Source organism: Poecilia latipinna, unplaced genomic scaffold, assembly GCF_001443285.1.
Source record: "Poecilia latipinna isolate Pla-1442-1.1 unplaced genomic scaffold, P_latipinna-1.0 Scaffold708, whole genome shotgun sequence".
NCBI lineage: Eukaryota > Metazoa > Chordata > Actinopteri > Cyprinodontiformes > Poeciliidae > Poecilia > Poecilia latipinna.
In genome coordinates, this window is record NW_015113324.1 from 70390 (window position 1) to 84996 (window position 14607).

The following is a 14607-nucleotide window of genomic DNA, read 5'->3' on the forward strand; positions in this document are numbered from 1 at the left end:
GGGTTGCGCCCCCCCCCTGTAAAAACCAAAAAAAAAACACAAACTCCCCCCCCCCGGTCTCCAAAAAAAAAAAAAAAAAAAAAAAAAAAAAGAGCAGTTGCGCAAAAGGAAAATCCCCCTCTGTCTGCGGAGCGCTCGGAAACAACTTGGTGTACACAATGTTTCAGGTCAGGAAGCCCTCCGTCTGGCTTTCGCTGGATTTTTCGCCTCTATTCTGAGCTGGGCGCGAGGCGACCTGAACGCGCACGTTCGATCGTCACTGCGCGTTCACGGTGGTGAGAAAGATTTTCTCGCGAGAAAGTGCGCGCTATTGGGTAACTAGGGGATATCCCCTGGGGCGGGAATCTCCCTCTGTCAATAGTTCGGCATTTTTACTTGAATAGCCTCTGATAAGAATAAAACATGCCAGAATGAGGCATACTTTGAAAATGTATCTAAATTACAACCAAACTTGGTTACTAAATGGTTTAAATGAAGAAAAAAAAATCTTGTACAACTGTTTTAAACCCCCTAATTTGGACTAAACATTGTCTTACCTGGAGCATTTTTCACAGATTCACATGCTATAACCAAGACCTGTGTAGTTTATTGTGATTGTATGTAGTAATACACAACTAATTATTGTTATTTGTATAATTATTATTGTTAGTAGTAGCAGTAGTAGTTGCTGCTGTTGTTGTAGTACCCCGGGTACTCCAGCTTTCCCATAGTCTAAAAACAACTGATCTCTCTAAATTGCCTTTAGGCGTTTGTGTGTGCATGATTGTTTGTCCTGTGTGCTGAGCCCTGTAATGGACTGGTGACTTGTCCAGTGTGTATTCCACCTCTTTCCTCGTGACCATTGAAGATTAGCACCAGCCATTCTGTAACTGTGAAAGGGGAACCTGGTACAGATAGATTGTTGTCGTTCAATCACCCAGCAAGGTCCCAATGAGACACAGCATCTCTTTCTCCAGGGAATCCTGGTCAAGGTCACTGCACAATTTCAAAAACAACATCAGTAAAGCTAAAAAGAAATAATAAGAGAAAAACGTTATGCCCCAAAACAGACTCACGCCAACATAATTCATCACCAAGAAAATGCTGGATGGAATATATCATGTCTCTTTCAAGCAATGAAGAGACAAAAATATGAAGAGAAGGAATTGTCTCTTAACATATAAACATATCTTACAGAAGTGGAGCAAAATAGAGAAATGCACTCTTACCAAATTCTGTTTTAATTCAGGGATCTTCAACCATATTTTTTAACTGGACCTGGTATTATAAATACTAATACGAAATGACAAAATGCTTGAAACAAAAGTATGGGAATTACCTCAGTAAGCTATTCCAGTACAAAAACATGCATTTTCCTCCTATAGTTTAAAGATATTTATCCAAATATTTATCCAAGATGCAACAGCAGGTCAAATTGCATCAATCTGTTCCATATGCATGGCAGCATAATAAGTCCAGTCTTCTCAATAGGGAGGAAAAAACATTCATATAAATAAAATGACTTTATTCAGCCCCTCTACAATTACATATGTACAACTTTTGTCTTTTCCCCACCAGCTTTGTATATCTACAGACCAACTTTTTAAACCATCCTGTAGAAAATGGCTCAATCTCGGTCAGACTGGAGGAAGAGCAACAGCGTTGAAGAGTTTTCAAGTTTTGCTTGATTATCAATTTGATCATGGTCTTAATTTGAACTGGACTATTTTAATGCTTGAACGATGCTTCGATCTATGTCCATGTTTTAAACGACTGTAAGACAACATTTGGTAACACTTTATTTGAAGGGGAGTGAATAAGACTGACATGACACTGTAATAAACATGACATAACACCTGTCATGAACATGAATAAGCCTTCATGAATAGTTATGACTGTTGTCATAAAGCGTCATTCGGTAAATTATGACACTTTTAATACAAAGTTGACATTATTCAAAATGTCTTTGTTATGACATCTTGACATTAACCAAGAAATCATTACTGATATAAATTTGTTATAAAAGTATTACTGATTGCACTTTAAAAATCAGGTAACTTTATGTTATTAAAGGTAAAGTTTAAACAGTAATGATTTCTTGGTTAATGTCAAGTTGTTATAACAAAGACATTTTGAATAATGTCAACTTTGTATTAAAAGTGTCATAATTTACCGAATGACGCTTTATGACAACAGTCATAAATATTCATGAAGGCTTATTGATGTTCATGACAGGTGTTATGTCATGTTTATGACAGTGTCATGACAGTTTTATTCAATCCCCTTCAAATAAAGTGTTACCCAACATTTTAAAATCTGCTATTTGCTAACTCCATTCTGTAGAGACAGACGCATTTACCAAAAGATGAGTGGGTGTAAAGCACAAAACTGTGCATTTTGTCAACCAACATGCTCAAGGAGGTAGATTTTACAAAAAACACATTTCCTTGGCATTTTCGAAATTTGTCACACCATATTCATTAAAGATGATGTGGCAGTAAATGTCAAAGATTTTAGATACCAGTACATAGACATGCACATACTGGAGATTGTTTAGTTTTCTATGCACAGTAGACATTGGATTTGGAGGCTCTTGTATTTGGACAGGAAGTATATTAATAGCTTTTGGTCTTTATCTTATTTATAAAGAGCACACTTATATTCCATCTCTATCCTTTGAGGTTAACACATTTTACAGTACAAGCCCGATGGTGATGCTTCAATTCATAACTGCTTTTGCCACTAAAAAGCCTGTAATGAACATGGTTGTTCAATAACTTCATTCATAAAAAAACTGTTCTGAAGAAAAGTAAGTGAAGGGACAACTTGGTGATATACTAGCTTTTGCATGTACACTATTTTTGTGGAGCACTCTCTTAAACACACTGGATGAAATTCAAAAGGTAAATTATGTAAATCAAAAATACTCCAAGTTATTGACTGACTGGAAGTCAACTTAAAACCAGTAGCAGCACGCAGAGCCCACCACCATATGCTTGAGGGGGGTAAAACAGTTGAGATGGGAAATTCTGCAGGGAGTTTCTGCAACATGCATGAGGGTTTGGGGGTGAAAATGAAAGCACCAAAACAATGTATTGTTTTGAGAAAAACACTGACCACAATGGCTGTGAGCTATTTTGAAACAAGTTAACAATCTGAAACATGCAAACACGTGTGTGCTGAGCTATGCTTCGTGGGTACTACTAACACTTGAGGAATACAATGTGTTTTTCAAACACAAGAAGCAGAGACTGTTAACATTTAAAAAAAAAAAAATCAAAACATCATTGAACTTCTCCAAAACAATGCATTTTAATAGTACAAATAATGAAGTCTGATTAACAGCAAATGAATAAATTGGCATGATCACGAAACCAGTTTGGCATTGTTTTTAAATTAAATGTAGCTAATTTAGCATTAGTTTCATTTTCATTTGGAGCTCTTCTGTGGCGATCTGCAAATTTGGTAGATTTGTGATAGATCTTGAACTGATCTCAAGCCCTTTCATCACATTAATACATGCTTAGAATAAATTATAAAGTGACTGCATGTGTCAGATCAACATAATCTAGCACCCAATTGCCAAGATAAAGAAATGTTAGTTTCAATATCTGCTTTCACTAAAACGAATCTCATGTGTGTGATCTAATTCCAGTCATAAAATTTTAAAACATACTAAAAGATCAGTACTCATTTCACCTGATCTGTTCGGTGGAGGCCTCAGGTTTGCTAAAGAACATTTTTGTTTTTAGAAGAAAAGGCTTCATGAAGACCAAGGAACACAACAGACAGGTTGGGGATAAAGTTGTGGAGCAGTTTATAACAAGATGTAAAATGCAATTTGTGACAAAACTAACAATGCACATCATCCTGAATCACACAGAACCATGGTGGTGGCAGCATCATACTGAGGGAATTTTGTTCTCCAGCAGGTAAAAGGAACTAATAAGGTTCCTTTCATAAGATTGTTCTATATAGAAATCAGTCCGAGAAACAAAAAGGTACGAAAGAAATTTTGAAGATTTTTAACTGAGTCGGAGGCTCACCTTCAACCAGAACCGTAAAGTCCAGATCAAAACATATCCTTTATTGAATTTAAGCAGTTTAACAAAAATGTGAATTGCAAACTGGTAAAAAACAAAACAAAACAAAACAAAAAAAAGTTAAACCATTTGTGTGCAGCACAAACAGGGTCGACTTAGGGGGAATGAATTCAAATGCTCACCACATTTTTGTTTTGTTTTTTCCTTTTATTTCAAAAGCATGCATCATTTTCCTTCTGCTTCACAAATATGAACTACTTTGTTTTAGTACTTCACATATAATTCCAGTAAAGCACGATGACGTTTTTGATTGTAACAAAAAACGTCTGCAGTGACGATCAAATAAATGGAACATAAACTTGTACAAAAAGTGTCCTTCAAACCTGAAACATGTTTAGGAGATGTCAAACATAAGAGGCGCTAGTAAGAAAATGTACAAGATTAAAAGCAATTATTTTAAAAAATAGTGTAGACAAGGACATATTTATATATTAGCTATATCTTTCCCTCCACCGGTGCTAGGAAAAGCAAGACATAAACAACAGTATAACTGGGAGCAAGTGGAATTAATCATTGGATTTCTATTATTATTATTTTAATATGTACAGTGTGGCAAATTTTAAATTGTACACAGGTAAAGTGTATGAACATTTCACCCTTCAATCTGCTGTTTTAAAGTACAACATTAATAATAATCATGTGAGTGTCTTAATTAAGACAAATAACAATACAACCCAACGACAGAATGAAATCAAGTGAACCAGCAGGCTCTCTCAATTGTAGGATCTGTAGATTCACAACATCCTCCATGTCTGTAGTGCATACATATTCAGGGAAGAGTTATATATGCCTGGCCTCCAGAAGGGGGCAGCACTGGCTTGATATTTACAAGGGTCCAGAAGCCCAGCGAGGGGTTTTGTCTGTCACTTCGAGGCGGCCCCCATGGCGAGGATTGACACAGGACCACAGAGATGAGTCCGTTCTCAGCCAGCAGCCATTCAGTCTGTCCAGCCCAGGGTGACTATCATTTCAGGAAGATGACATAAAAGGCCATGATCAAGCAGGAAATCGCCACGGCGATGTGAAGCCTTGTCCCAATTATTGCAGCTAAGAATGAAGAAGATTACAGGTCAGTGATGCACAGATACAGCAAAGGAAAGATGGAGTTTAGGGCAACACCTGAACACTCTGCTTCCTTAGGTGACATCAACTGAAACTGAAATAGACGTCAGACATCTTGCGTACAAGATTCCCTAAAGTGTCGCACTGTTCTGTTCCAACAATTATTTTGCAAACACAGCAGGAATGTCCATCCGTCATACCAGATAGGAACAAGAGATGAATGTGGTTTGGTGTCAAGTAAGTGTATGAATCCCAGAGTAATAGAAGAAGACCTTGTGAAGAAGATCGCCCAATCAGGTTAGAGAGTTTCATTCGCAATTAAATGAGTCATGTACCAAAATGGGATGAAGTAATGCATTAAAGTTTTTTTTTTTTGTTTTTTTTTTTACTTTCTGCAAATGGATTTAGGGATAAAGTCTCTGATTTCTGAAGACATGTTCTGTGATCTGATGAACCTAAAATTGAAGTACGTTTGATACATTTAAGGGAAAAACAGAGAGGCCTGAGAACACCATCCCACTGTGAAGTACAGCAGTGGCAGCATCAAATTGTGTGTTTACTGCAGGATCCACTGGTTCACTTCACAAAATACATGACATCATGGAGAAAGAGCATTACACTAAATTAGTAAAGCAACATTACAGACATAAGACAGTGTCTTAAAGCTCAGGCACAAATTGGGTCTTCCAAATGGACAACAATCCTGGATGGCACGCCTCCAAATTAGCAACAAAGTGTCTCAAGAAACGGTAACATTTTAATTCAACTTTAATGTCAGAGCGATAAAACAAACTGTTTAATATTTTCATTCACCATGAATTGATGACCTTTCACCCAATGACCACTATAAAGAGATAGGCACCCACCCGAACAAACCACGGATATCTTAGTCAGTAAATGTCGGCATTTTGGTAATTTGTTGGTATAAACTGGATAAACGAGTGCTTATCTCACTATTTACTAGCCATGTCAAATGTTTTGGAAAATCTAGTATGTTAAATGCAGAATAAAAATAAAGTTACTCGGTGACAATGACACACATATTGGTCTAATTAGGAGTTTTAAAAAGTTTTCCCAATTGTATTGTTTGTTAAGCTCTACAATGACAAAGTTGTGCATGAATGGCACAAACATTTCCCCTTATTAATGACAAAATATGGCATTATTTCTGCACAGCAAAACTCTCCGACAATATCCAAAAAACTATGGTGATTTAAATTTTTTAATATGTTGAATTATTATTCTGTTGGGGGTATTTTACTCTTCGTTTACCTTTGTAGAAGACGCCCCACACTCCTTTCTTCTCTGACAGCAACCAGCTGTTGAGACGAGGCACCTTTTTGAGGTACGCACAAGTGCAGATGAACAGCAGCCCAAACACAAGGATGCCGTCAAAGGAGTAGACTGCAAAAGAGGACAAACAACATTATAAACCATTACTCAGATGTAAATTGGGCCATTAATTTAATAAAACAAAATAGGAGAACTTCTGTAAAACTACAACACCGTGGCTAATTTTTTTCACCATGACTACAACATCAACTTTGTGTCTCCTTGCTCCTCCTTTCAGACTCTGGGATCTTGATCTCCTAATAGAATGTAAGATTTATTTCCATATGAAACATTTTAACAGTAGTTGTTTATTTTCTCCTTAGCCCAGGTAACCTGACTCTGATATCTCTGCTTCAGGAGTCGCTAAACACGTGATTTTGCAGCTCCCGTCCTGGATAAGTCTCAGTGTGGTGGCTCTTAAAATATTGACTCTAACTTGACAACTATCACGTCAGCGATGTTTACCATGATTACGCAGGTTATTTCATTCACTGAAAATCCAGTTTTTAAAATTGTGTAATATTATAAGCAAGCAGGTTGTTTTGTTATGAATTTCTATCATATTTGGTTTTCACTTTTTTAATTAATTACAGAAATAACTGTGGTTTTTTGATAATATAATTTATTGAGATACATCTGGAAATGTGAGCAGGCTGCCTGTCTAAATGTTCTCTTTCCATGTAAATGTTTAAATTCAAGTGTTAATTCTTTCCCAAGCAGGCTAGGCTTGGCTAAACATTGCTGAAAAGTTAAAGTAGCAAAACGTCTTTCAATTAATCTACTGGTCAGCTTTGGTCAGTTCCAGCAATGTCAACATTTTAAGGTTAAGTCTACATCTGTCCACTACCAACAAGATACCAACCATAGAAAAAGAAGAATACACCCTTCACAACTAAGGTTCACCTGGACATCCTGATTTGTTTAGTGTTAGCCTCACCGACCAATGCTAGTTAGCCAACTACTTTGTAGCCCAACAACTCTAATAGTAATTTTATAGTAAACACAAGGAGCTTGACAGTCCATTTATAACTTCAAAAACAATTAGATCAGTCCGTATCAGAATGAATGGTGGGTTTATTTCGGTTTTCATGACATGACAGAAAGCAGCACCAGGGGCCACGTCTACAGCCCAGCTAGCCTTCACTAGCTCTGCTCTTAACTAAGCCAACTTAAAACTATTCTCCTCACGTTAACCTGTCGAATAAAGCAATTCACTTACCATTCGTCATAGCTGCAGTTTGGTTTCTGGCAATATTATATGACTTTTTCTTCTTAATAATTAACAAACCATCCTACAGTTTAAAGAGAAGGTATTCTGCGTCGCATCCTGCTTACTCGTTTGACATTTCCGTTTCCCTGCCCAACACTCTTCCTTTATGTTGTACGTTTGTTGTTGTCCAACAGATATTACTGCCACCTACTGGAGGTTATTGGTAAGACCTCATTGAAATCCACAGGTTTGTAATGAAAAGCATTGTACGAAGCCCGTCTGCTGACATTGGAGGAAAAAAAAATCGTTGTCACGGCTTGTTTAATTCATGGGCACAACTTAATACTAACGTTAATTATTAATATTAATAGTGTAAATAATTGACAAGTCTGATCCTATTTAGTTTTATTTCAATCGATTTGGATTTTTTTCTTTCTCATGCCACCAGACAGCCTCTGTAATATAATGATACTTGTGGGTATCCTCCCTTCTTCATCAAATATACTCAACGACTCTGTAGGTTGCGTCATAGAAGAAGAAATAATTTATTTTTGTGTACTCTAAATATAATTTTAAAATAAGGGGTTAATAAACAATCAACGAAAAATACGATTTTAATTAAGGAACAACACATACTGAAAAATGGTCTTGGTTTTTTTATGTTCATATATTTACCAATGCATGGTACTGTATCCAAATTATTAATGAAATTATTTATTATTTGTATATTTTTCATTTACATCAGTGTGCACAATACTCATCACACACAGGATTTTATTTAATTGCTTTTACTTGTCTAGATTTTTTTTGAAATTGTACATATGTCAGATTTATTTATTTAATCATTCATTTATTTATGCCAGTAAATTGATTTTATTTTAGTTATTTGTATCTTTGTTAGTTCATTTATTTTGCTGATTGCCATTGTATGGTACTGTATACACATCAGATCTTTATGCATTTGTTGTTGTTTTTTACATGAAAGCATCATTTTTTGTTTTTTGTAAGTAATGTTTTACTACAACTACGTCTATTTGTAGCCTAAAACGTATCTTCGAGGTCCAATAAGCTTTCTTTTTCATCCATGTGTTATTTATAAGGTTTCATCTCAGTACCGTAAAGAGAAAATTGCAATTTAACAACAAGGTAAAGTTTAATGTGACAGTGTGAGCCTTTAATAAATATGTCTACAAATCAGATGCTCATTTGTGTAAAGACTTTGGTGTTATCCCCAACATCATGTTTCATTATCCTAATCTGTGCGTACGGTGCTCCTGCTGCAGCGCAAAAACAACAGAAGTTTGTCCTCTAATGATAATAGGGGTAAGAACAAAGGGTCATAAGACACTTAACAAGATTTGACAGAGTGGCACAGCTGCTCCAATCCACCTCACAGCTACTGCAGCTCACAGTGTGCAAACAGCAGAGAAAGCTTCTCCTGCATCATCCGTTTCTGCAGAGTACCTGATCCAAAGCAATGCGTCTCTACCAAAACATGCAGGTAAGATTGTCTCATTATGATTAATGTGTTGCTATTTGATGATAAAATTAGGAAGCAAAAAGATTTCCTTAAGAAATAAAAATGTAAAAAGGAAAACAATGTTAAGTTGTTCTAATGGCTGTTTCTGGGTTCAAATTTCTTTGACATTTGTGTTACTGTGCAGAGATGTAGTATCAAATGATCATCCTATAATTATTTTCTTTTTACTATACCTTTTTTTTAAATCTTGAACAACAAAAATCTATTAAATTGTTGATTAACAAAAAAAATATATTAAATTTAATAATATAAAACCATTTATTTAGTCAGCCAACTCTATGCTGAAGTTTTTATGTCCAATTTCATTGTAAAAAAATTATTTCAAAATCACAACAATTTTTCTTTGCTTATTTGCATAATGCAAATTTTAGAGTAAAGGGTTTTAATTCATATTTTATTGTTCTGACATGGATAAAATGAATAAAAATAATACAAACTGTTTATAAACTGCTGAACAGTCCAACAATTGTTGATAAACTTAACAAAAATTGGATTTCTGTATTGTTTAGAAGAACCATACTTAGTCATTTGTCTTTTTCCTGTTTTGTTATGATCCAACAGAAATTTAATTACCCATTTTATTTAAAACATATACCTAATTCAGTGGTTTACATGCTTGATTGAGAGAATGATTGTCTTTGTGGATTTGCATTATTTGAGCCTAACAGTTTCTAACTGACCGTTTTTTTTTGTTTGTTTGTTTGTTTTTAGGTAGCACAAAAAAATGGTCTCAGAACCAAAACAAGTACGTAAGATTCAGTGTTTACATTTGATCTGTAAACTGAAAAAAAGCCTCAGCTTTTTCATATTTTGCAATTCAACATTATAATATAAACCACATGACTTATGGCGCACATTTTCTGCTTTGCCGAGAGTTAGCTCTGGTGCAGCACAGACACTGACGCACACTGACGTTGCATTTATCCGAATCAGACAGAGCGCAGTGTTGGATCAACCCCCCTCACCAGGTGATTGAAAATCAACAACAGGAGGAAGATGACCTCATCAAACCACAAAAGCTGATAAATCCTATCCTGGCCTCCGTCCAACGGAGAGCTCTTCATCAGGAGCTCCTATTCTGCCACAGACGGTGAGGAAACAGCTTCCTGTCTGACAACAACCAGGTCATTTCAGCATTACCACAAAAAACATACACAAGGGAGCTGTAAACATGGGAACAGATGATATTTCGACTTCCAATGACTCCCTGGAATCTTTGTTTTTCAGTTTTGGTGGTATTAAATGCAGATTCAGTGTTTTAGGAAATTTGATGTGCCTTTTCAACTAGGAAATTTCAGAAGGAGGCACATTCTGTGTTGTCTCTATATTGTAAATTCTAGTTGTTGACGTAAATCAAGTTGCAGTGATAGTCCTGTATTTTATCTGTCCCCTTGTTTGAGTCGCTGAATCCTCTTAGGCTTTCCCTGTCCAGCTGTCTTGGAGCTGTGGACATAGATAAGCACTGTGTCCAGGTGGTATAGGTCGACTCAAAGGTCCAGCACTCATCTGAACATCCGTGATTATCCCTAAAACAGGTGGTTTTCTTTTCTAAAATGAACAAGTACCGCTACGCCGAAAAAGACTGTCCACTAGCTTTATGGTTCAATCTCTAATAGTGTGGATTTCTAATACTTGAGCTCTTATATCACCATCTACATTTTTTTGGTACCAATAGTAAAGATGTCTTAAGATTAAATCATATTTTGTTGCAGTTACATAACCTTCAATTTAAAAAATGCAAAAAAAAATGCACCTATTATTCTATATTATTATTTTTGTTTGTTTTTGTAAAAAAATTATTGCTGTCACAATGTTTGGCATTCCTAGTAATTCACTCCTAATCATTTTTGGCAAATGAATTCAAAGAAAATATATTTTTTTGTTCTATGATACTTTTAAGGTGATCATTATCATATAACTTTATATTCACTGTTGATTTTCAATGCCTGTAGCTACAAAGATATTGTGACAAAGTGGTCTACTTCTTTAAGAGACTGTTCAAATTGGAAAAGATGAGGGGACATTTTAAGGAAGGCAGAGATGTCTTTATGAGTGAAAATAAAATGATTTTCTGATGGCCAGTGTTGTTCTCAGGCCCCGATCGTCCACTCTCAGTTCTTGTCTGATTCATAACTTCTTTGCCACTCATTCACCAACTGCTAAATCTAGTAGCCTTTACAAAAAAATTACTTTGAGAATTAGTTGTTTTCTATATTGATTTCGTGCACACCTCTGAACCAGAAAACAAGTTGTTTTCTCAGCCACAGATTTTCTTAAAAATCAGATGGGGTTTTCAGACTGCCCTTCCCTTAAACCACTTGCTACATCTCTACTTCCTCCTCCTTATGGCCGCTTCCTTGACACAACCAGCCATAGAAGCTGTTCTAGTTTTTGAAGTAATGACCTGGTTGAGGAAGTTGTCCAGACAATCTACCTAAAAGAAAAGGAGCCACGAAACAACATGCATTTCGCCCCATTTGGGGGATTTGTGCGATCAACAGTAAAACCCCCTCTATCTTGCTATTTTTAATAGCAAGCAGGGGGCAATAAAGAAGGGCACCAACTCCCCTTGGGTTGCACATGTATGAAAGCAGTCGCAAACTTGTGCAAAGAACAACTAACAGATAAATATGTTCTATTTTTGAAATGGTACAGGTGTTCCTCCCTCCCCCTTACCACTGCCGCCCTGGGCAGAAGCCTATATGGGTCATGTCAAAACCTGCCATATATAGGTTAGGAGTCAACAAGTCTCCATAAGAGTAATTTATTTCAAGTTTTTTTCCCATCTTCAACCTGAGTTCCTGTAATTAAGGAGCGTACTGTACATTGTGCCCGCACTGATTTATGTGTTGCATGCTCTGCAGCATTTGTGACTCATTCCAGAGACCAAGCCCTCTGGTAATAATCTGTTGCATCTCCAGGGGTATGCTGCCGCGAAAGAAGTCAGAGCTGCAACGTGTGCTCGAAAGCAAAAACAGAGAGCAGCTCAAGAAAACGGAACTGTCTCTCCAACCTCGGTCCGACTTAGAGGTGAAACTGCGCAGGAGACAACAGAGAATACAACATGTAAGCACAACAAAAGGGGATGGCGGGGGGAATAGCAACTGTTCGGTGATTCATTTTCTCTAGGATTGTGAAACCTTAAAGAAACACACACACACACACACAAAAAATGTTTTCTGTTTTGCAGTCTGAGCTGGAGGAGAAGAAGTGGAGGGAAAGCCTGAAAAATGTTCCAGAGTTTGTTCGCGTGAGACAATCCCTGAAGCACGTGCCACATTCTTCCTAATGCAAATAGGGAAATAAACACTCTAACTGTGACAGTGTGGTTTGTTTCCATCATCTAAAAGGAGCATCATTGACATATTTCAATCGAGAACCGCATGCATCCAATCAGTTATTGCCAAAGTGGTGATCAAGTTAATATGAATCTTTACAAGTACGAGGAAAAGTTTCCTGAAGGCTGCAGATTGTAGTCGTGACTGTGTCATTATTAACTCAAAGGAGCAATTCAGCTCTTTTACTAGACAAGGAAACTGCTGTGTTCGAGCCGAGTTACTCTGCCAGGCCTGTTTGTGAACAGACAGAACCTGTCTGACAACAGGAAGTATGCATTATGGTGCCCTAAGCACAAATGCTTTGCGGGTGAATTTTTCTATATTTGATGGGGGAAAATTAAGGCTTGCAAAGACAACAGATTTTGGCCGGGTTTGAGACAAGGAAACAAATACAGTAGGATGAATTGAATGTAACACTAGGAAGTGTAATAAAGAAATACAACTCGACATGTAAACTGCTGATAGAATAAAATGTGCTGTTATAACATTGTTTGACGGAAACCCCTATAAAAATCAGAAAGGTCTGACTTTTCACTAACCTGTCGTGGCTTTTTTATATAGCCATGACAGGTTTTGTTTTCTTGAGGAAGATTAATGGGGAGGAGATGGCTGAAACCAGGAAATCCTCAAAGTCTGCATGACTGTTTCACATAATTATGTTAGATTAACAGACTTATTCACACTGCTGGCGAGAGTAAATTGTCCTTGAGGGAGAACGGATGTAGCATTTAAACATGAGATCATTTCTCAAGTCTTTGTTGCTTTTATTTAATTTTTTAAAAATCATTTTTCATGTTCATTTGTTCAAAGCAGTATGCTGCTATAGTGAATTACTGCTCGTCTCCTTTGAAGGAGACGGAAGATGACAAGTGAAAAAAGGAGAAACTGCATCGGTCCATCTAAGCTGAGGCTTTTGATTTTATTTTTTTTTAAACGCCAACCTGCATTGGGAACATCGTTTGGTTGCCAAGTTTGGTTCTGGTTCTGTTTGGTAGATTTCTCACCAGTGTGTTGTTCATTTGTTTTAGTGTTAAATTAATATAAAAGTTTCAATAAACTATAACACAAAAGTAAGAATGTTTGTTTTCGTAACGGAACAAATGTAAAAATTTGGAAAAGTGTTAGGCTTCTCATAAAAACGCTAATTGCTACAAGATTTATTTACATTTAAACATCCAAATTTGTAAAGCTAAATCAAAAATTCGACGCTGCATATTATAATAAATTAGAAGCCATTTGGCAGCAATAGGAGCCGAGTCTCTGAAAAAAGCCAAGCTTCCCATCACCACTTAGCGCTGTCTCATTGCAACAGTGCAACTAGGAAGCACCAAAAACCGTGCTGAGCCAGAAGAGGAGGGTGACAGGATATCAACAGGGGCAGAGTGACAGAACTGCTGAGTTATCTCTAAAAGCAACAAACAGGGAATATATGGAACAGCGGCAAACCTTCCCAGGCTGGGAAGTGGTCAAAGATGACTCATCCAGGAAGTCACAAAGAACCCAAAACAACATCGATAGGCCTCATCTGCCTCGGTTAACATCAGTGTTTATGACTCAAAACTAAATGGGATCCATGTGGGAGTGCCAAGCAGAAAAATACTGCTGACTAAAGGAAGATGCAACAAAATCCAATTGCTGTGCTGCGGTTAATACCATAAATACATGAAAACCTTCAAATGTTAAATTACAAGAATTCTGTGAAAAAGACTCGGCACATTTAGTAAAAGACTCATTGCCACCTTTAAACTGCTTTTCTACAAAGGTGTTGGCTAGTTTGGATATTTTTTTTCCTGCTAATTAAATTAAATCATTTAAAAATGAAATTTATATTTACTCAGTCTAATAATGAAATGACGCTCATCATCTGTAACTTCTAATTATGGCAAAATAAAATCTGTTAGAGGGCAGACACTTTCGTCCACAGGACTACACCTGACTAAGGTTTAACTCTACAAAATTACCAAAGTAAATTTGAAATGACAAGAACACATTTGAGTTTTTTTTTATAAAACATTTAGACATGTGAAAGCAATCGGAGAAACG

The 14607-nt window shown here is 36.5% G+C and overlaps 2 protein-coding genes across 2 annotated transcripts; one reads left to right on the forward strand and one right to left on the reverse strand.

Annotated features, from left to right (window-relative positions):
• Window positions 1-3779: 3779 nt before the first annotated feature.
• On the reverse strand, window positions 3780-7865 carry tmem167b (transmembrane protein 167B). Its single transcript, XM_015045102.1, has 3 exons — window positions 7696-7865; window positions 6417-6548; window positions 3780-5129 (listed from the first exon to the last, which is right to left on the reverse strand). The coding sequence occupies exons 1-3, from the start codon at window positions 7703-7705 to the stop codon at window positions 5047-5049; spliced, it is 225 nt and encodes a 74-aa protein (XP_014900588.1). The 5' UTR covers window positions 7706-7865; the 3' UTR covers window positions 3780-5046.
• A 1274-nt stretch (window positions 7866-9139) lies between these two features.
• On the forward strand, window positions 9140-12547 carry LOC106955121 (protein FAM107B-like). Its single transcript, XM_015045101.1, has 5 exons — window positions 9140-9187; window positions 9938-9971; window positions 10160-10316; window positions 12148-12292; window positions 12417-12547. Exons 1-5 carry the CDS (start codon window positions 9164-9166, stop codon window positions 12513-12515), a joined length of 459 nt encoding a protein of 152 aa, XP_014900587.1. The 5' UTR covers window positions 9140-9163; the 3' UTR covers window positions 12516-12547.
• Window positions 12548-14607: the final 2060 nt, after the last annotated feature.

What these genes read in the sequence shown, in the direction of transcription:
- tmem167b (XM_015045102.1), bottom strand. An exon ending in GTGGGGCGTCTTCTACAAAG is followed by an intron (nt 5,130 to 6,416) that starts GTAAACGAAGAG and finishes CTTCATTCTTAG; the next exon opens with CTGCAATAATTGGGACAAGG.
- LOC106955121 (XM_015045101.1), top strand. Translation starts at nt 9,164, where the DNA reads ATGCGTCTCTACCAAAACATGCAG. An exon ending in GTCTCTACCAAAACATGCAG is followed by an intron (nt 9,188 to 9,937) that starts GTAAGATTGTCT and finishes GTTTGTTTTTAG; the next exon opens with GTAGCACAAAAAAATGGTCT. An exon ending in GACAACAGAGAATACAACAT is followed by an intron (nt 12,293 to 12,416) that starts GTAAGCACAACA and finishes TCTGTTTTGCAG; the next exon opens with TCTGAGCTGGAGGAGAAGAA.